General features: G+C 35.0%; 1 protein-coding gene across 2 annotated transcripts in view; it reads right to left on the bottom strand.

Annotated features, from left to right (window-relative positions):
• LOC123534376 (sodium- and chloride-dependent glycine transporter 1-like) overlaps positions 1 to 22,945 on the bottom strand; it is a 67,350-nt gene that overhangs the window by 18,488 nt on the left and 25,917 nt on the right. Inside the window, exons 1-5 of one of the 2 annotated variants that reach the window (XM_045316600.2) lie at positions 19,272 to 19,508; positions 5,123 to 5,254; positions 4,337 to 4,691; positions 3,230 to 3,362; positions 939 to 1,073 (exon numbers count right to left, since the gene is read on the bottom strand). In XM_045316600.2, coding sequence (XP_045172535.2) covers positions 939 to 1,073; positions 3,230 to 3,362; positions 4,337 to 4,691; positions 5,123 to 5,254; positions 19,272 to 19,443 — 927 coding nt within the window. In that variant the 5' untranslated portion in view covers positions 19,444 to 19,508. Of the gene's footprint in view, positions 1 to 938; positions 1,074 to 3,229; positions 3,363 to 4,336; positions 4,692 to 5,122; positions 5,255 to 19,271; positions 19,509 to 22,945 lie in introns of those variants that run through there. The other variant, XM_045316601.2, reaches the window with a different exon arrangement.

Here is a 22,945-nt window from a genome sequence, read left to right as displayed (position 1 = left end):
TGCATTACAAACCTACTTTAATAAGCTAACAACTTAGATATAGTAGTCAATCACTCTTGACATGTTTGCTGATGTCTGACTGGTCACACTGCTCTAATTAAATGTTATAACCTAATAGGGTTGTGTGTGCGTGTGCGTGCGTGCGTGTGTGCGTATGTGTGTGTGTGTGTTTGTTCGGGTTTAACGTCTTTTAAAACATTTTTGAGTCGTATAAACGACGGTGTCTACTTGTAGCAGTGAGCACAATGTCCAACTTTATAGTGTTGCCTCACTGGAATATCACGCCGTAGGCACGTGGCATGATACCCCACCCAGTCACATTACCGGACTGACCAGTCCTAGCACTATCCTCTTAATGCTGAGCGCCAATTAAGCGAGGAAGCTACTAGTACCATTTTTTACGTCTTTGGTATGACACGGCCGGGGATCGAACCCACGACCTCCCGCACTCGAAGCGGACGCTCTACCACTAGGCTACCGAGGGCTGAGAAAAAACCAAGAAGGCTAGATAATATTTTTCAGGATATCTCCCGTAAAAAACATTCGGTAATTTCCGTGCACTCACGTATTTTCCTAACGCTATTTTCGGTATTCTCCGGTTGCTATTGTAGCTCATACGAGCTAGCCAGAGTATAACGAAATTGGATACGGAGAAACTAATAACATGGGAATCGCCGAAGGTCACTAAGGATTCACTACCTCTTTAAAGGCGGTGAATAGCATCTGGTACGTTTCGTATGATCGGAGAATAAAAGATCGACGATTACACCCGTACCTTTCCTTTTAAATCAATTACTCTCAGTTATGAACTTATGACCAATGCTTAATCAGAACATCTGCAAATGTTTTACTTTCACAAAACATAATTGGCAATATAGTACAGCATAGCAAGATAAAGGTTATAATTTTTGGAAATTTAAGTTAATTATCCGCATTACCCTAGATTTAAGTATCTTATCAAATTCCGGATAGAAGAAATAGTAGATACCATCCCCGGACCCTGGCAACATCAAAGACCGGATAAATATGGCCACCGTCAGGAAAAATGGTACCGTTGCCGTCACATATATCACCTGTAAACAAAAGTATTGTCTTCCATTATACATATTTTGTAACGTTTGGACAAGATACTTAAACTGATTTTATACCGTTTATAACTCCGAGAAAGGTGAAGCATTTATTACCTAGCTTACCTCTTATATAATGTTTAAAGTTGCACCTGTTTTATAGAGTTTAAAGATATCCGATGGAATTAGAAATGAATATGTCTTGACAAATTATCTACATGATTCATTCTGAGTTTTCTTGTTGTTTTGACTGCCAAATTGAGATGTTTTCTTGTGCTATAACTTTCTAATGCTCTAGCAATAAATCAGCAAGTGAATGAAGTATTGGTCCCCTTCTTGAAAGTGACTAATTATCTCAATTGTAGTATAACCTAATGATCTGATATCTGTCAATGATGTATACAATATATATTATTTGTGCAATGTACTAAATGTTTTAACGTAAAATATTTGGATTTAAATTTGCACACCTGATAATCTACAATTTACCATCTTAGTACTGATGTAAAAAAAAATTTGATGCCATTTTTTTCTTTACATTGGTACAAAATAGAGAAAACATGTAATGAAATAGCTTACCGTATTAAAGGGAAGTAATTCTGAAGAAAATACACCAATTTAAAGTTCTATTCATGTGACAAATCGCCGTGTTATGTTGAATCTTTACATATCCGTGCATGAATGAAAAGGTTACATACTGGACAACATAAAATGATCTCAAATGTTTGACTTCTAACTGCGACTTTGATCTTGAAGCTAGAGAACTAGGTCTTACACGTGACATATCATCTCCTTACGGGGAACATCTGTGCGAAGTAACATAAACTCCCTTAATCGATAGTAGATTTATGGAGCTGACACTAAACAGACCCAGTTAGCTTTTGACCTCCAAAACGACCTTAATCTTTCAGCTAAGGGTCTGGTGTTGCACACGACACATCAACTCATTATGAGGAATATTTGTGGCAAGCAGTATTACAATCCCTTGATGGATGGCAGAGATATTCAGCTGTCATGAAACAGATCCTGTTACCTTTTAACTTCCAAGAGTGGCCTTGACCTTTGACCCAGAGATCTGTTAGTTTCATATGATATATCGCTTCATCATTGGAAACATTGTGCTAAGTAATATTCATATCCCGTGATTGATGACGCAGAACAGACACTGTTAACTTTTGACCTCAAAGATTGTCCTTGACATTTCATCTAGGAGTCTTTGTGTTGCGCATGACACAGCGTCTTTTTGGGACCATTTATACTAAGTAATATTATAAGCAGGGTTATGACCGGACACGATGAGATATTGCAAAAAAAAAAACAACACAAATATCATGTTAAATTTTGACCTCAAAATGTGACCTTGACCATTCAGCTTGGGGACTTGGATACTGCATGTGACATATTGCCTTTCATGGGAAACATTTGTGACAAGTTATATTAAAATTCCTTGCAAGATGGTTTAGTTATTGAGACAGTGGAAAAAGTCCTGTTGGCATCTGACCTTCAAATGTGACTTTGACCTTTAAGTGAGGAGCCTTGGTTTGCACTTGCAAGACATGTCGTCACATAATGGGGTACATTTATTCCAAGTAATGTCAAAATCTCTTCATGGATGGCAGAGTTACGGACCGGACACGAAAGTGTGAACGGAAGAAATGATGGACGGAAAAGCGCAATCCTATAGTCTCCGAAACTGATTTTCAGTTATTCATCTATATGTCAATATCAACACTTCACAAAGTATTTGTATAATGTGAAATAATAAACAAATATTCATCTCCCGTATGTTTAAGGTCGTTTCGAGTTCAAGATTAACATTCTGTTTATTATTTGCGTCCTTTTCCGAAATAATAATTTTGGCTGATCAGAAATAAGAACACAAAAGAAAGTTATTTTATGATAGAAAACAAAACAGTCGCTCTCAATTCCGTTTTTAAGCGAACAATAAAAGTGGGAACAACAAAAGACATAAAGTAAATCAATTGATACAACGTTTCCAGTTTATAAAGAAACCTTGCGCCAAGCTGTAAGGATCTCATTTTCAAAAGGCTTCGGAAAATACAGCTGCAAATACACTACTGGGAATTTTTATTGTATTTGTAAATTTAAGAGACAGGACGAGTCCGTAATATGTAAAAAAGTTGCAAAAAATCGCTTTGTACCTTTTCGATCGATTTGATACTCTTCACAGTGCCCAGAAGTATTACGAGTCGAAAGAGAAACATATAAAGAAAGTATCGCAAGATAACGGGAGAGAAATCCGACACTCCGGAAGAGAGTTGTAGAACTTGGTACCTGAAAAAAACCCCAGGATATATACATAGCAAGTATGTTTATCGTTTATTTGTGATAAATGTTTAACCCTTACCCTGCTAGTTTATATAATGAACTTGTCCATCTTTCAATTTGGACAGTACCATTAACTGTTAAAAGGGGTGGTTACCAAAAATATACTGACTGAAAGGCGAACAGTGCAGATCTTGATCAGACTGCACGGATGTGCAAGCTGATCATGATCTGCACTGGTCGCAAAGGCAGAATCAATTGTGTCCAGCATAATAAGGGTTAATATACTAGTATGCCAGTAAATAGTGTAAAATAGGTTTCAAGCGAGCTTACCGACTGGAACACAAATACATGCATTGTTGAAACATTGAATAGAGGTAGGCCCCCTATGTAAGTGAACGGAATACCGGCAGAAGGACAATGTCTGTTCTATATAAAATGACGTTGTGCACGTTACTGATACAAATCAGAAAAAAGTACACGCCTGTTAGCACAGTTTTTACTGTAAAATATGATATGAAATATTTTTTTTTTTGTGCTTGTGTAGCAGTATTTCAGAGCGTATACACACCATTTCGGAATAATCGTCGCTAAACAGCGCAAAAATAACGTCGACGTCATGTTACACGTTTTTGTACCAGTAACGTGCACAACGTCAATATGAACCTCGTCAATATTATATATACTGTGATGTTATTGTTATGGGTGAAAAATACAATTTTTTCGATGCCATACTTCCTTGCCTAAACGCTTGTGTTTAACAAACATTAAAAAGAGGGCAATGATGGTCCTAAATCGCTCACCAGACTCAAATGGGTGATCGGTCATGATTTTACACATTCACGGATGTAACATAATCCATCTTATGGTCAAATTTGCATTATCAATATAGGTTGCAAATATTATAATACAATTGACAAGTATCTCACATAGATCTCGTAATGAGATGGAGAGGGAGTAGTAAGAGAAGTAGCTCTACTTACTGCCAAAATTCTTCCACGGCTGACATCGGGGTTCCGGATATATTGACAGGTCCTGATATGTTTGTAGTCCATGACATATTGCTAGATTGTTCTGAAACTCTGTTTGTGCTGGTGCTATTCCCATTACTGCTAATATTAACCGGAAGTGAATGCAGGTCTGTTATATTCGTTTTATTGCCGGCGTTTATCAATGCGGTGTTGTCTTTACAGAAAGGTGTATTCCATTCGTTTTTGCAGTGATTCCACGGAATGGGATTTCTGACAGCATAAATGATAAATTCAATGATCCAGCAACGGAAAACGCTAGACCCAATCATGTAGATTAAATATGCAGCGCTAACTGTGACACCGACACCTGTAAAACATTAATACGATATAAACAATGAAATTACTTACAAGCTAAATATTTAGGTTAACCCTTATACTGCTAAATTTCTATAATGAACTTGTCTATCTTTTAATTTGGACAGCGCCATATTAACTGTCTAAAGAAGTGCTTACCTAAAAGATACTTAGTGAATGACAGATGTGCAGGCTGATCATGATTTACTCTGGTCGCAAAGACAGAATCAATCATGTCCAGCATGATGAGGTTTAAAAATTTATTTGCCCTAATTTCACATATTAAATAATTATATTGAGTCGGTTCTTAAAAGTATAATATTTCACTTAAATGCCTCATCTGAGAAATATCTCTTTTATAAAAAGAATAAATAAATACTTCGTGTATCAGAAATTATAACACATTTTAACGTAAGCATGTGGTCTAAACTTAAACATAGTTACCTCTGAATAAAGGACTTACGTCCCACATTTGGTAGGGTCCTCTTCCTGAAAATTTTCCAACTGAGTATTCCAGGAAATACATTGGAATTCCGCAGACAACTATCATTATGACGAATGGTATGAGAAAAGCCCCTGAAAAGGAAATACAATTCTTTTAATCTAGAGTTCTGTATATAGAAGGCGAGGTAATTCTTTTAATCTGGTGTTCTATATATAGAAGGCGTGGCAATTCTTTAAATCTAGTGTTCTATATATAGAAGGTGCGGCAATTTTTGAAATCTAGTGTTCTATATAAAGTAGGTGTGGCAATTCTTGAAATCTAGTGTTCTATATAAAGTAGGTGTGGCAATTCTTTAAATCTAGTGTTCTATCTGTAGAAGGTGCGGCAATTCTTGAAATCTAGTGTTCTATATATAGAAGGCGTGGCAATTCTTGAAATCTAGTGTTCTATCTGTAGAAGGTGCGGCAATTCTTTAAATCTAGTGTTCTATATACAGAAGGCGTGGCAATTCTTGAAATCTAGTGTTCTATCTGTAGAAGGTGCGGCAATTCTTGAAATCTAGTGTTCTATATATAGAGGGCGTGGCAATTCTTTAAATCTAGTGTTCTATCTGTAGAAGGTGCGGCAATTCTTTAAATCTAGTGTTCTATATATAGAAGGTGCGGCAATTCTTGAAATCTAGTGTTCTATATAAAGTAGGTGTGGCAATTCTTGAAATCTAGTGTTCTATATAAAGTAGGTGTGGCAATTCTTTAAATCTAGTGTTCTATCTGTAGAAGGTGCGGCAATTCTTGAAATCTAGTGTTCTATATATAGAAGGCGTGGCAATTCTTGAAATCTAGTGTTCTATCTGTAGAAGGTGCGGCAATTCTTGAAATCTAGTGTTCTATATATAGAAGGCGTGGCAATTCTTGAAATCTAGTGTTCTATCTGTAGAAGGTGCGGCAATTCTTGAAATCTAGTGTTCTATATATAGAAGGCGTGGCAATTCTTTAAATCTATTGTTCTATCCGTAGAAGGTGCGGCAATTCTTGAAATCTAGTGTTCTATATAAAGTAGGTGTGGCAATTCTTGAAATCTAGTGTTCTATATATAGAAGGCGTGGCAATTCTTGAAATCTAGTGTTCTATATACAGTAGGTGTGGCAATTCTTGAAATCTAGTGTTCTATATATAGAAGGCGTGGCAATTCTTTAAATCTTGTGTTCTATCTGTAGAAGGTGTGGCATTTCTTGAAATCTAGTGTTCTATATATAGAAGGTGTGGCAATTCTTTAAATCTAGTGTTCTATCTGTAGAAGGTGCGGCAATTCTTGAAATCTAGTGTTCTATATATAGAAGGCGTGGCAATTCTTGAAATCTGGTGTTCTATCTGTAGAAGGTGCGGCAATTCTTGAAATATAGTGTTCTATATATAGAAGGCGTGGCAATTCTTGAAATCTAGTGTTCTATCTGTAGAAGGTGCGGCAATTCTTGAAATCTAGTGTTCTATATAAAGTAGGTGTGGCAATTCTTGAAATCTAGTGTTCTATATATAGAAGGCGTGGCAATTCTTGAAATCTAGTGTTCTATATAAAGTAGGTGTGGCAATTCTTGAAATCTAGTGTTCTATATAAAGTAGGTGTGGCAATTCTTGAAATCTAGTGTTCTATATATAGAAGGCGTGGCAATTCTTTAAATCTTGTGTTCTATCTGTAGAAGGTGTGGCAGTTCTTGAAATCTAGTGTTCTATATAAAGTAGGTGTGGCCATTCTTGAAATCTAGTGTTCTATATATAGAAGGCGTGGCAATTCTTTAAATCTTGTGTTCTATATGTAGAGGGTGGGGCAATTCTTTCAATATAGTGTTCTATATGTACAAGGTGTGAGAATGAAACAGAAATCCAGTTAGTTTAATGTAGTGTTCTATATATACACAAGCTATAAGAAAGACAACAGGACTGGTTTAACCTAGTGTTCTGAAAAGGAAATACAATGGGTTTAACCTAGTGTTTTATTTATAGACTGCTGAAAAGGAAATACAATTGGTTTAATTCACTGTTCTATATAAAGACGGTATGAGAAAGACCTATACAATGGAAATATAATTAATTTAAATCTAGTTTTCTATACAGACGGTTTGAGGAAATCTGTTGAAAATGAAATACGGTTTTTTTTTATCTAGTATTTCACATATAGAAGGTGTAATAAATGCTTTTGAAAAGGAAAAACAATTGATTAACTCCGGTTTCCTATATATGTAAAGAGGGTGTGAGAAGGGCCTCTGAAAAGAAAATACGATTTATTCTATTATAGGAGGTTTTTAACTATTTGTTCTACGATGAATCCGTGGTTTCATTTCCAGGGCACTACACAGATGATTTGCGTAAAAAAATAACATAAAGCAAAATATTATCTTAACAGTTTCTTTTCATTTTGGCGGGAAAATAAAGTAATTCACAACAGATGCACGTAATTCATTATTACAGAAAGGTCTATAGAATGTGGCTATTAGTTTCTGATATCTTGATATCTGTCTTCTTTCTCTAGGCTAATTCAATTATCGGCAGTAAATCTTTCCGCAGAAAATAAACATTGATGATTAATGACATATATATGATCTTTGCTGGAAAACCAAAAAAAAAAAAGTTCAACTTAAACTATGTAATAGCATACACGCGCATTATTTATATGTCAAAACTTGAAAAGAAATATGACAAAAATACATACAAAAGTTCATTAAACCTAAAAGCATGGCCGTAACGATAAGAAATATATGACGGTCATTCATTTAACAAGACATTTTAAGGCACAGGTGTATCTTTATTACAGTCTACTATTTATTCAGAATGCATGTTTTTACTGCTTACTGTTTTATCCCAGAATGTTTGTTTTTCAGTTCACTCATTGTATTTTTCAAGATTGTTTGTATTTCATTTCAGTAAATTTGCCGCTAAGGTTTGAATATTGCTGTCTGCTAGAAAATGTTTTCCATCACTATAAGAAAACAAGACGATTTTAACCTTTACCCTGCTAATTTCTAAAATGGAATGGTCTATCTTTAAGTTTGGGCAATACCATTTATTATCTAAGGGGTTTTCACTGAAAATTTACTGACTGGATAGCGAACAATGTAGACCATGATCAGCCTGCACGTTTGGTCTGCACTGGTCGCAAAGGCAGAAATTGCCGGCAGCAGGCTAAAGGTTAAAAGACATAATTATCATAAAATAGTTTTTTTTCCAATTTTAGAATTAGTTACATTATTCTCTGCTCAAAGATAGATGTATAGCCCTACACCATCATCCCCAGAAGAGTTGAAAGTAGCAATCAGGCGTGAAATTAGAAATATTTCAACGGACACGTGCAAATCTGTTACCAGTAACCTCAAAAAACGTTTGGACGTCGTTTTGCAACAGGGAGAACGTCATCTTTAGCACATGTTGTAAAACTGAACCTTTTCTGTGAAGGGACATTGCATTGAGGTGAGCATTTTAAGTAAACCTGCTGATGTTACGTATCAAATAAAACTTTAGTATATCTCCTATCGGTTAATGAGTTTGACTTTCATTTAAAAGTACATTTCATATTTCGAAATATTTAAAACAGCAAAATGGTTACAGATATTATGAAACACCCTGTATGTTTCCATGCATAGGGTCAGCTAGGGTCAGTATGTATTTCAACAGATCGGTATATAAACCTATAGGGGCTAATGCTAAGATTTATGGGTTACCAAACCATATTTGGGGTTCGCCTTTCAATGTTTAGATGTCTGTTTTAAAAGGGATTGATTAGAGAAAAAAATAGAAAAATTGTTTTAGGATAAATTCTTGCTGGTTTGTAGCGCACAAGAAAGATGTAAGAAAGTAATATATCATTTTGTTACAATCTCTGTAAATGTTGATAATAAAATTATAACTTTTGTGTAGATTAAAATACGAAATTGAGTTTAAGTTTTTAGTCGTGTGTTTAACCGACTAATTGTGGAGTGATCTAATCATTACACCACACAAATAAATTGTAAAATGGCTTTTATCCCAATTTTAGACAATGCATTTTATTTTCATCCTCGTAAAATTAAAACTGACATCAACCCTCGCTGCAGCTACTATGAGCGCTTTTGATTCAATTACATATATACCAGATATATTGGACATTGTTGTCATTCCAGAGTCTTTTTATGGAGTTGTAAATGTCACATTAGCAGTACATTCTGACCTAATTAATAAATGTCACAATAACTTTTCAGCTCCGCATTCGGTCCAGTGACCATATTGTAATATATATCGTCATTGTAATATATATATATTAATTTATTGAGATGGCTTATTGACACACAAACAGAACAAGACCCGAAGGATGGTTTATATATTTAATATGTGTGTTGCATCCAAAGTATAAACTCACACTCTCTCTATAGAAATATGTATATATCTTACATACAGAAACAATAAAGAAATATGATATCATAGGCGGGGCTTAATCTATCTTGTAGACTTGCTTACTACATCCTCCTTTACCTTTAGATTAGAACTCATCAATAATCAGAATACATAAATTGTTTAAAATAATCAAAGTTCAAATATATACTCAAAACATGAAAATTCTGTTCTAATGAAATAAGCTAGTTAGCAAGTCTATTATCATAATATCTCCTCTTTTTTTCAGCAAAGTTCATTAACCCTTGTTATCAACCTAATCAGTTTATAGAGCATCTGCTTTAGCTAAGTACTTTTATAAATGTCACTGTAAACTGAAATATCCTGGGAAAGTCCCCGGAATGTTCTGTCGTTATCTAACAGTTTCGTGTTTTATCTCAAAACCCTAAAATGTGTACGATCAACTGTTATTTTTATCAAAATTATAAATTAAGTTTTGAGTTCTACCGCCCAAGTACTAATTATAATGTAATTGTGAAACAGACAAGTAATAATTCCCAAGAGTAACATAATATTTTCACACACTGATCATTTGTCCAAAGAATAATAAATCCAGCAAGCGAATATAAAATGACTACACTGCTATGGTAGCAAATAGGGCATTATTATGGCCCACACAACACTTAGGTGACTAATCCTGTGCACTGAAACATGTGAAATTATGTCACTGATTAATCCAATCATTCATTGACAAAACGTCTAGGCGGCCGTCGTTTCCTTTGCGACCTTTGACGTGGTGCAAATACAGTATCTGCAGGTTTCGTCTGCGCCGGCTCATGACCACCTTGAACTACCCTGAACTTTGACACGTCTCGTGTAATTTCCTTTCCTCTGTGCTTGATTGTTAGCATTGAACCTTTCCTAGCAATGACAATGCCAGGTGTAGGGTCAAACACTGTCTCAAATTTGTTACGTTGTTCTCGTTTTAGTAACACACGGTCTCCAATTTTCAATGCACTTGGCTGTGCTCTTCTGTTTTGTCCGCATAAAGTTTGTTTTTCGATTTGACAGACTGTCTCTGTCGCGAACATCTGTGTCTTGCTTTTCAAATGTCATTGATGGTAATTTCGTTTTTACTTTCCGATTGTACTTTTAATTCACTAGGAGCTTTTTTGTGTTGAAGATTGTGGCGAATTGCGAAAATTCATTAGATATCTATCAACGCTCTCTTATATCTTGACCTGATGCTATTGCGGTTTTGACTGATTTTTGCAATGGTGCCATGAATCGCTCGACTATTGCATTTTCCTTGTGGGTGCAATGGAGTAATTCTTTTATGTTTAAATCCCGACTTATCAGCATATTCTCTGAAAGTACGACTCTGAAATGGAGGTCCATTGTCCGTTCTCAATACGTCTGGATATCCAAATATCGAAAATATTGCTTCCAAACGCGGTATGACAGTTTCTGCGGATGTTGACCTGACTCTCTCAACTATTGGAAAACGACTATAATCGCATATTACCACTAATAACAGGTACCCGTCCGGGAATGGTCCGCAGAAGTCACAACTGACTTCAGAAAACACATCTCGTGGCAGAGGTGTTGGTTTTATCGGATCTGGAGTACATCCTGGTGATGCAGCTTGGCACACAATGCATGATTTGCATGCTTCTTCAACCACTTTATCCATATGCGGGAACCAACAATATTCCCGAAGTAATCCTTTGCACTTTGATTGGCCTTGATGACCCTCGTGCGAAAGTAACACTGTTTGTTTTTGCAAAGTTTCTGGTATACAAAGCTGTGTACCCCGTAACAACACATATCCTTCATCGGTATATGCAACTGCAAGTTCTTGATTCTTGTTTAAATTTCGTATAAACGAAAACTTTCATCGGATTGGCATTTCTGATTTTTCCAGTCATTTGTTTCTATTGCATTCTTGACACAACTTAATACACAGTCTGATTAGTAGCTTTTGCTACGTCTGATAGCTTCAATGCATCTGGCAAAGTGTTATCAGTGATAAAACTGATATATTGTTCGGCTACTGTGTTGGTCGCGTGTCTCGCGTGCGGATGTCTGGAAAGATAATCTGAGATCATTAGACTACCTGGTCTATAAATCATCTGGAAATCATACGTTAACAACTTCAAACGCCAACGTTCTAATCTTGGTGACTGTATATTCTTTACGTTGTTGAAAATTGATTGAAGTGCAGCGTGATCCGTTTCAATTTGAATTGCTTGCCGATAAGTACAAATGAAAATGTTGAATCATGATAACAGCACTTAAAGCTTCTCTCTCTGTTTGCGAATAGCGCGCTTGTACTGAATTGTAAGCTTTGCTTCCATACGACACTATTTTTCCTTTCTGAATAAGTATTCCTGAACAGCCTACTGGGCTGCCGTCTACCCAGAGTTCAGTTTCTTTCCTCGGGTCAAAATACGTCATGACTTTGTCACTAGTCAATGCCTCTTTTAGTGAAGTGAACGATTTTTCCTGATCGTCATTCCATTCGAATTTTACATCCTGATGAGTAAGTCGTCGTAATGGTTCCGTTAGGACTGAATAGCCATCTATGAACTTAGACAAATAGTTTGTGAGACCAAGAATGAACGGATTTCGGATACAGATTTTGGTCTGTCCATGTTTTTTACTGCATCTACCTTGTCAGGATCAGGTGAAATTCCCGATTCCGAAAACACGTATCCGTAGAATTTGATTTTTGATTGTCCAAACGAACATTTTTTCTTGTTCAATGTCAGGTTCCGTTCTTGAAGACGCTGAAGTAATGCTCGCAGATTGATATCATGTTCTTCACGCGTTTTGCCGTAGCATACGATATCGTCAGCAATGTTTAACACGCCTGTTAGACCCTGAAGTGCTTGACGAAGCTCATTTTGGAACAGAATCGGTGCTGCTGACACTCCAAAATTTAAACGTTTATATCGAAAAAGTCCAACATGTGTCTGAAACGTTGTCATTACACGTGATGACTCATCCAGTTCAATTTGATGGAATGCTTTGTACAGATCGAGACGTGAAAACACTTTTGCGCCGTTCAACGTTAAGATTATATCATCCACCGTCGGACTACATTTTTCTCTGTTTTAATTGCGGTGTTGGCTTTCCTCATATCTATGCACACCCTTACTTCTCTCGGTGAATTTGGTTTTGGAGCAGCTACCAGGTTCGATACCCATGGTGTTGGTACACCTTCCACTTTTTCAATAACATCCATATCCTCCAAACTTTAAGTTCCTGCTCAACTTGCTCACGCACATGAAATGGCACTCTCCTAGGAGGCTGAGCTACTGGCACAACACTTTCATCAATGTGAAAACTTAACTTTTCTGTTTTTCAGACATCCTAAACCCAGTGAAAACTTGCGAGTATTCCTCAATAAGTCCTTCATACTCGTCTTTGGTTTGAACAGATTTGTATCTGCGGTAAAATCCCAAGCTCTACTGACAGCTCATAACTAATCAATGATTCTTTATTACCCGTAACGATATGGAAATCTCTGGTCACGAATTTTGAGTCCGACTCAACAAGCAAAGAACATTTACCTTGGAATGGCAGTGGAGACTTCTGTCCAAATGCGAACGCTTTCGTGGTCGCTTTCTTGATTTCCGGTGATTTTTTCATTTTCTTAAGGACAATTTCACTGACAATATTGATCGATGACCCGCTATCAACCAAAACATTCACATCTCACACCATTTAATTTTATTCTTTTCTTTGGCACTTTCTTTCTATCTAACATGAATCCAAATAGCACATCACATTCATCCGAATTGCAATCCGTCGCGTATTCCTCTGTTAAAATTTCTAAATCCGGTTGTTCATCCTCGATCAATGTCACCTGCTTCTTACGTTTTCTACAAACAGATATATAATGGTTCTTCTTGTGGCAATAATTACATTCTGCTCCAAGCGCGGGGCAACGTGATATATGTGGGTTTTTTCCTCCACAGTTACGACATTTCTTGCTAGTTTGTTGAGGACTGATTCGCCTTCCCGACGACAAGCCTGCTTGCGGTAAACCTTGGTATGAACTAGAACGTTGTTGCGAACGTTGTGGTACGAATCCCTTTGACTTCCGACTAAAATATGGATTGCTTTTTTACACGCACTACCTGCTGACTACTAGTGTCCTTTGACATACTTGTTGCTTGAGTCTTCGAAATTTCCATTGTTCTCATCATTGTAAGTAAGTCATTAAGTGATTTTCTGAATCTTGCAAACATCGCATTCTCATTTTTTGCGAAATAACACCCTGTATGATTTGGCTTTTTTTTCTGACTCAGTGTCCGAAAATTCACAGTTTTTAGCTTTTTGTCGTAATCTAGTCACATATTGGTCAATCGTTTCACCGTGCAACTGTTTAATATTCCTGAATTCGAAAATTTCAAACTGAGTGTTTTTTCTAGGTTTGAAGTAGTTTGTAAGTCCAGCTTTTGTTTCATCGTAATTTTCACTCTCTCCATGTAGATTTAACGTATCATAAATGTCATATACATCATCTCCAGCATAGTGCAGTAACAGTGCCTTTTCCTTTTCCTTGTATTTATACCTAGCCCAACAAAAAAATTCTCCAGTTTATCTACATATTTGTCCCACCGAACACCTAGGGAATTTTCGTCAGCGTAAACATCAAATTTGGGAAACGCAGGTAAATTTTCCATTGTCACAAAATCACTTAATCCTCAGTTTTAAAATAATCCGATCCTCGTCGCCATTGTAATATATATCGTCATTGTAATATATATATATTAATTTATTGAGATGGCTTATTGACACACAAACAGAACAAGACCCGAAGGATGGTTTATATATTTAATATGTGTGTTGCATCCAAAGTATAAACTCACACTCTCTCTATAGAAATATGTATATATCTTACATACAGAAACAATAAAGAAATATGATATCATAGGCGGGGCTTAATCTATCTTGTAGACTTGCTTACTACACATATTATATATGAGTCATTTTGTATAATTTAAGTAGACACTAAACGGGAACATGTTGGGTTAGTACATGATTAACATAGAGATTCGGCTAACGCCTCGCCCCCATCCCCCGTTTTATCATATGGACCCAAGACATTTCCGTCGTGCATCACTAACGAATCCAAATATTGATGCTTTATTAATACTTATTTAATTAAGCCATCCTGGCATAAAATATACTGAGCCCCATCCTCCACCCACCCACTACCACATACCCATTCACTCATATTTACGGGTCACAATGTGACTAATCCAGAAATTCTGTTTTCCATCGAAAAGACTCTTCTAATGCCATTTTATTTGTGAGCGAGTGAATGACTTTAATATCTTTCACGAGCAGACTTGATATGTGAGGAATAAGGTATAATTTAGCTCTTCCGAACAAACTGTCTAACCGCTATTATTCTGAGCTGATGCATTTTATGCAAATAGGATTTTTTTTCTTCAAAAATTTGATTTATCATGCGAAAAATATTCTAAGTATAAAGTGGTCACACTGTCACACTGTCTTTGTTCTATTTTCTGATCTTTTTTTATTTAGGACCATCGTGTCCATTTTCTGTTCATGTATAAAGACAACCGTTTAGCTGGCGCAAGGCGGGCATGTCTGAATTCACCATTGCTTTACCTCTGAGGAACAGACTGTTTCAAGGATAGAATGCTATTCATTTGGTTGGTTGTGTTCAGTGCCTCCAAGGGATGTTTCTATCAATTTTATTAAACTCTTATCATGCTGGGCACGACTGATTCTGCCTTTGCGTCCAGTGCAGATCATGATCAGCCTGCACATCTGCGCAGTCTGATCATGATCTGCAATGTTCGCCATTCAGTAAGTATCTATTAGTTAAGCACCCCTTTTAACAGTTAATGGTACTGTCCAAATTGAAAGATGGACAATTTCATTATAGAAATTTAGCAGGGTAAGGGTTAAGATAGAATAATTCATAAATACCTCTGATGAACAGAGTCATTCTAACCTTGTATGCCATAATTTTCATGATTGCGTTCTATTCTCCCATAGATTGGTTTACAAATGATAAATGTAAAAAACACATGATATATTGTATTGTGGAGGTATGTAAAAAAGATCAGTTTGATTTTCTACACAAATCAGAGATTTTCTGATTATATTTCCTTTCTTCACATCTGTAGAAGAATCAATTTTAGTCAAGATCGTTTTCCCGTGTTATCAGATTTTTTACCTGTTCTCAAGAAAAAAGAAGAGGAAATAAACGGAATAGTTTATTATGATTAGCAACATCAAGGTAAGAAATGTACAAGCATATTATTGGTATTCGGAAAATTCCAAGAGATATGATGACACAGACGGGAAAAAATTGTATATCAGTGGTGAAAATTATTCAGAAATTCACCAGAAAACATTGAAAGTCAGGAAGGATCTCGTCTGCAAGTACTTGGAATAGAAAACCCCCCAGAATAATCACAATCGTTCTCATTGGTCCAAATACAGTCACGTGATTAGTGATAAAAGTCCCTCGTGATTTAATTCCAAGAATCATGGTAATTATGGCGATAAACAACGTGGAGGACTTACTTCTTCATTCTAACATGCTCATTAATAACAAGATAAAATATGCTTAACTTTTTTCATGTGAGTAGTAATGTGTTGGACGTCATCTGGCTATTTGATATCAAACTTCGTTGAAATTATTTCCCCAAATTCTAAATCACTTTTAAGAGCGTTTCATATGAAAAATATGAGTAATCACCTACTCAACGTTACAGAAGTATCAAAAAATGTAAAGCATGCATAAAACTGGGAATATACTAAACTTTGTAATTAACAGAATGTCGAAACGGAACCCTTTAACTTTAACTTAGGCGCATTTAACTAAGTAAACTATATACTGTGAAACTAAAAATATGGCAATATAATATCAGCAGTACATATTCGAGTGGCATTTCATTAACGCTATTTTTGAAATGTCTGCACGAAAATTTCAATGTAGTAATTAAATATATTAAAATTAATATCTATGCAATTCAAAATTTGCATTAAACTCTCTATGCGACTGCATGTATAAAACGTAGTTTTGAGAAAAGACGTTTCTTGTTTATATGATATACAAAATGTAGTAGAGAATTTCTTTTTGAGGGTTGTTCTTTTCAAAGAGTTGACTAATGAAATTCGTTGTTGAAGGGAACTTTCGAATGTAGTTGTCTGTAGTTATGTTATTAAATTCCCCAGCTGCACACTTCTTATTCGTTTTTCTTGTACAGTCAAACTTGTCTATAAAGACCACCTTCGGGAGAGCCAAATTGTGGTCTTTATTGGGAGGTGGTCTTTATTCACAGGTTAAAATACACTGTAAATGTTAAAATGGGAAACAAAACATGTGGTCTTTAGAGCCAGGTGGTCTCTGTTCAGAGGTGGTCTTTAACACAGGTTTGACTGTACTAACAAAATGTAACTTGCAATAAATAAAACGTTTTGGTTAATTCAATTGGTCTATTCACAGTCACGTGATAAGCAAAATAATAGCAGACTATGTTTCACGAGATGCAATGAAATGTACAACACCCTCACGTCCCCTAGCGTCAGCTTTAGCGGAATCAACTGTACCCCTTGTCTCATTTGTATGCATAGAGCGCAAAAAATAACTAGCAAAATAATAGCAGATTCGGTTTTCTTGAGTCTGTTCACGAATGAAAATGAAATGTGCAACACCTCTCACATGCTCTGGCACTGGTTTAACCTTTAGCCTGCTGGCGGCAGTCTGATCATGGTCTGCACTGTTCGCTATTCAGTCAATAAATTTTCAGTGAACACCCCTTCGAATAATAAATGGTATTGCCCAAACTGAATGATGGACCAGTCCATTTTAGAAATTTAGCAGGGTAAGGGTTAAGCAAATTTCTATTATAGTAAAATTGAATGTACTCCATAATCCAAACGGACCAGAAAATATGGCAACGTTGGGTACAAGTGTACGCGGCGACTATTTAAGGCCGCCACGAGACACTTAAATACTGCTGTTGTGATTGTTAATAAAAGCTGTAACGTTCCGTGGAAGCATACAAACGCAAAAAAACCTCAAACATATCCGGCAAAATAATACCAGATCCAGTTTGATCGGGTCTGTATCATGAAAGGTAATGCAACATGCAGCACCCATCATGCTCCCCTAAAAAACGGCTTAAAAGGGGAATTATATTATAGGAAACTGAATGTAATTCATGATCCCCAGGGACCAGAACATAGAGTTAAATCACAGTAAGATTTTGTCGCTATCTTTTTGGACTTGAAATAAAATTGAATTGTGAATGCCTTGTTGGCCTGATCTGACATTTTTTAACGTGTTTCTGTGTCAGTTCTGTCTTTTATACTTATTTGTATGTGATGTTTTGTAATAATTATTATTGATATATAAAAAAACATGTCAATATGCTTTAAAACTAAAACTTTGATCATATAATTTAATCAATGATTAATTACCTCCTCCGTTTCTCTGTACCAAGAAAGGAAATCTCCAAAAATCTGATAATGCAGCAGAAAATCCAAATAAAGTCATATAGGTGCTGCATGCAGAAGAAAACTTGTTGCCTTTCTTCGCCGAATTTTGCAACTTTTTCCCATCAATTGGAGACACAAACATAGTTTCTGACATGTTCTCTTTATTTTCGGTATGGTATCAGTTTTTGTTTATGTACACGTTTTCACCTTTTTCTATGTTCTCTAATTCAGTGCAAGAAAAATATTTATATTATTAAAATGATGTTCGCTCTTGTATTAGTAAATATAATAAATTGTTTTCCCGAGATTTGTTGGAAATTATTTAATCCATGCATGAACGCCAGAAAAAAAAACCGAAATAGAGCGATAATAGCTGCAATGTTTAAACTTTTAATGTTTTTACAGTCAAAAATTTCATTCTAATCCCATACGAAGTTCCTTGCATTGTATATTAAGTAGACAACACAGTGTTACTAATAAAATAACAATATTTTATCAACAATAGATATTCTTATGGCATTTAATTAACTGTGTTTTCAAATGTCAGCAGAACAAAATTTCAATACTTTAAAAAATCAAATCTCTATACAATTCAACCCCTCGTGATATAATTCTTTCGCATCTAAACTCCAAACAATGATTTTCTTCAATGACAAATCACTGTTTGGGATATATTATTTCTTAAACATACATCCTATTTATATTTATGGATTTATACAGAAAGCTTTTATTATTTATGGCTTTATGCAGAAATCAATTTTATATTTACGGATTTGAACAGTTTTATTATACACATGAAAACTCCATAATCAAAGTATAACTTACAGACAATGAGAGCTAAACAAACAAACAAAGGAACACAACGTAAAGAAATAATAATGTCTTTTTTAATTAATTAGCTAATTAATTAATCAATTAACTAATAACCAATTACCCCTTCTGTTTCTTTACACCAAAAATGGAAATCTCCAAAAATCTGGTTTTCCAACTGAATGCCCAAGTAATGTCAAATAAGTGTTGCATGCAGATGAACTGGAACCCTATTTATATGTATATATTTGAATATACATCCTATTTATATTTATGGATTTATTCAGAAAGCTTTTATTATTTATGGGTTCATGCAGAAATCAATTTTATATTTACGGATTTGAACAGTTTTATTATATGAAAACTCCATAATCAAAGTATAACTTCAGACAATGAGAGCTAAACTAACAAATAAAGGAACACAATGTAAAGAAATAATAATGTCTTAATTAATTAATTAATCAATTGATTAATAACCAATTACCTCCTCCGTTTCTATACACCAAAAATGGAAATCTCCAAAAATCTGCTATTCCAATTGAATACCCAAGTAATGTCAAATAAGTGCTGCATGCAGAAGAAAACTTGTTGTCTTTCTTCACCACATTTTTAAACTTTTTTCCTTCAAATGAAGACACAAACGTTTTCTCTGACATTGTTATGAATTTAGTTTGTCTTTACGTATAATTATTATTAAATGCCCTCGAATTCCACTTGAAAAAAAAAAACACGCGCACTACCAAACTGATATACGCACTGTATATACTGGAAAACGGTTGGTTAATTAATATCTCAACATACTTTTATTCATACAGTCTATAGTAAAGTGTATATCAAAACAAGAGAAATCATACTCAGGATGAAAAGTTCATAACCCCAAAAGCTTAACTTTATTAATATGTAACTATTAATCATTCAAACAGTACGTAAAAATGTGACACACGCGTTAACAATAACCAAGATGTATTTCGTTGCAGTGTCTACTGAAAAAAAAAGTCTATTTTCTTTGATATTGTGAAATCATTTGTAATCCAAACCCGCTGAAGCTAGTAAACTTCATATATTATAAATTTATGCAAGGAAAGTTCTCCGTTTCTGACGCATTTTTAAGTTGTTATTATTTGAGTAAAATAAAGAAATGGGCAATCAATTTTCAAATGAACGTTTTTAATGAATCTGTGAAGTATTTATTTATTTTATATACATCAATAATTCCTCACTGTTTCCTTTGTTTCTTTCACGAAAAACATAGATACCTGATCGTATGGTTAAAAAGTTATTTTAATCCTAACACTTATATCATTGCTAAACAACCCTAACTAATATACGCATTGTTTGTTGCAAATTGCCGTACATCTGCAAAAACATATTTTTCGGTAAGTAAGATACACATTTTTGTTCAGATTTCTCTACCTGTTCCAGTGCTAATCAAGAAAAAATGAAACCCCGTATATTGTGCTATGCAGGCTGTCTGGTCGTTTAGATGGCATTAGTGAACCGCAAGCTAACCAAGTATGACACTGATGATAAAAATGTAAATGTTCTGAGAAAAGTATTGTAATGACCTGGAATATATACATGTGTTTTTACTCTCTTTCCGACAAAATTATGTAAGACTAGAGCCGATAGGGAGGATATTTTGCTACCTTTGGAACTAAAGTTTTTTATTGATACAGAAAATCTGATACATAGACAAACACCTCACCAAAAAGTAGAGGAAATAGCTAAACTGAAGTTAAACATGTTTTAGCTAACCAAGTTCACACTTGCCCTTGATAGACGATGTATTAATATAAATTCTAACACGACCCGATTTATTTTCCTATTAAGCAAAGAAGGCTCAAAATTGTGTGTAATTATACAACAATTCATTTTTTTTGACCTCACAATTATTACGTCATAGCGTCAAAACGCATAGCGGCGCGCTGGGAAAGAAACCAACAGAAAACAGGCAAATATTTGATAGATCTCGTCAAGGATGTACTTAAAAATACCTTTGTAACGTGTTAGAATCAAAATGATATATCTCATTTAGTAATTTGCTCTTGAATAAAATCATTGTCGTTCACATGCATATTATTATATCACTAGGGCTGCGCCCTCGTGATATAATTCCTTCGTATCGGAACTAAAAAAAAAAAAAAAAGTTTTTTTTAACGACAAATCACAACATGAGATATACAATTTCTTAAACAAACGTTTCCCCCGCGAGTTCTACCATGATTGATATAATGCTCGTGTTTTGCACACATATTACACGAGCATGTGAATTCATTATAATACAACTCAAATTGATTTAAGACAAGGACAACGCATCCAATTAGAAAAACACGTTCCTAAGGCATGGCACTCTCGAACTGAAGCCCAATTTATATATATATATATATATTTGTACAGAAACCCTATTTTCATTTATGGATTTTTACAGAGAACCCCTTTTTATTTTTATGGATTTGTACAGAAATCAATTTAATATTTATTGATTTGGCCAGGAACCCTATTTATATTTACGGATTTGTACAGTTTGTATATACACGAAAACACCATTATAAAAGTAGAACTTACGGACAATGAGGGCAAAAAGCAACACGAAAATGTATGAGAAATAACAATAATTTAATCAATTACTTAATTAATCAATTAATTACCAATTACCTCCTCCGTTTCTATACACTATTCTAATTGAATACCCAAGTAATGTCAAATACGTGTTGCATGCAGAAGAAAACTTGTCTTTCTTCACCACATTTATCACTTTTTGGCCTTCGAATGAATATACAAACTTATTTTCTGACATTTTCATGTTGTTGTTTTTTCAAGACGAAGTTAGTTCTTTTACCTCTTTTTAAGGTCTTCTAATATTGGTTTCATCAAATTAACAGCCAGACACCATGATTCAAACACAAAACCCGTACATTACTTCTGTCACTTTATCCGTGTCACCTTGTTCTGATATTACTAAATCTATAATTAACAACACACTATAAATCAAATCCAACACACATTAATTATACCTTTTAGTATGTCAAAACTACGAAAGAAAATATGTCAAATCAAATAATACTCAAAATGAAAAGTTTATAACCTCCCCCCCCCCCCCCCACCCCCGCCCCACAAAAAAAAAACTTGACCGTATAATAAAGTGGATTTTTCAGACGATTTAAGGTGGTGGACCTGAAATGGTAATCGGTAGTTTCCGTGCGATTACGTAAACTATTCTTGTATGCCGTTTCGGAATTCTTCGGACCTTCCTGTAGCTCATATGAGCACCTGGCTTGCCGTTCATACCGGAGAATGCGAAATCGAACGGAAATTTCAATACGAATCCACTACCTTAATACTAGGATACAATGACTCATATTAACTGGAAGGAAGTCCTTTGCAGATTTCTTACTATGACAAGTTGACGATAACTTAGTTAGTTGATTTTTGTCTACATTTCTTACACTGCTGTAATATAGCTGAAAACGTTTGTCAATTAATGACTGTCTGCATTATACATATACATGAACCGGCTTCACCTGTTAAATTCGTTTTTAAAAATACTTATAAAAAATATAGTACAGCAATTAAGGTAAACGTTTTACTGTTATTGATTGTTTTAGTACGGTGGTATGTTTAGGACAGCATTTTTTTTTAAGATTGAATCATCTCGAGCGCACGATATCTTATCTCGAGTGCTCGACATCTTATCGAGCGCACAAAATCTTATCTCGAGCGTTCGACATCTTATGTCTTGCTTTTGATATAAGATGTCGTCCACACGAGATAAGATGTCGGGCGCTCGAGATAAGATGTCGTGCGCACGAGATAAGATATCGGGCGCTCGAAATAAGATGTCGTGCGCACGAGATAATTTAATCTTTAAAAAAATGCATGTCCTAAACATTCCACCGTATTTTAGAAACAAGACCAACGAATAAATAAATGAATACAAAAGTCGAAAAGGATGCATAACTGTTGTGAAAAAGTAAAACAGAGTAATGGTACCTGAGCACTGCATTTCAGATCATCACCGTCAACAAGTTTGTGAAGTTTCAATCCATTCCCATTTGTGGGTACTTATACACAAGCTTATATTAAAAAACTTAACAAAAACTTCTAAATTGAAAAAGACGATGGCGTTCTTCAATCCCAGAAAACAAATCATCGTCCGAA

This window comes from Mercenaria mercenaria, chromosome 12, assembly GCF_021730395.1.
Source record: "Mercenaria mercenaria strain notata chromosome 12, MADL_Memer_1, whole genome shotgun sequence".
NCBI lineage: Eukaryota > Metazoa > Mollusca > Bivalvia > Venerida > Veneridae > Mercenaria > Mercenaria mercenaria.
Note: the sequence above shows the minus strand (reverse complement) of the source record. Positions and strands in the feature narration are given on the sequence as shown.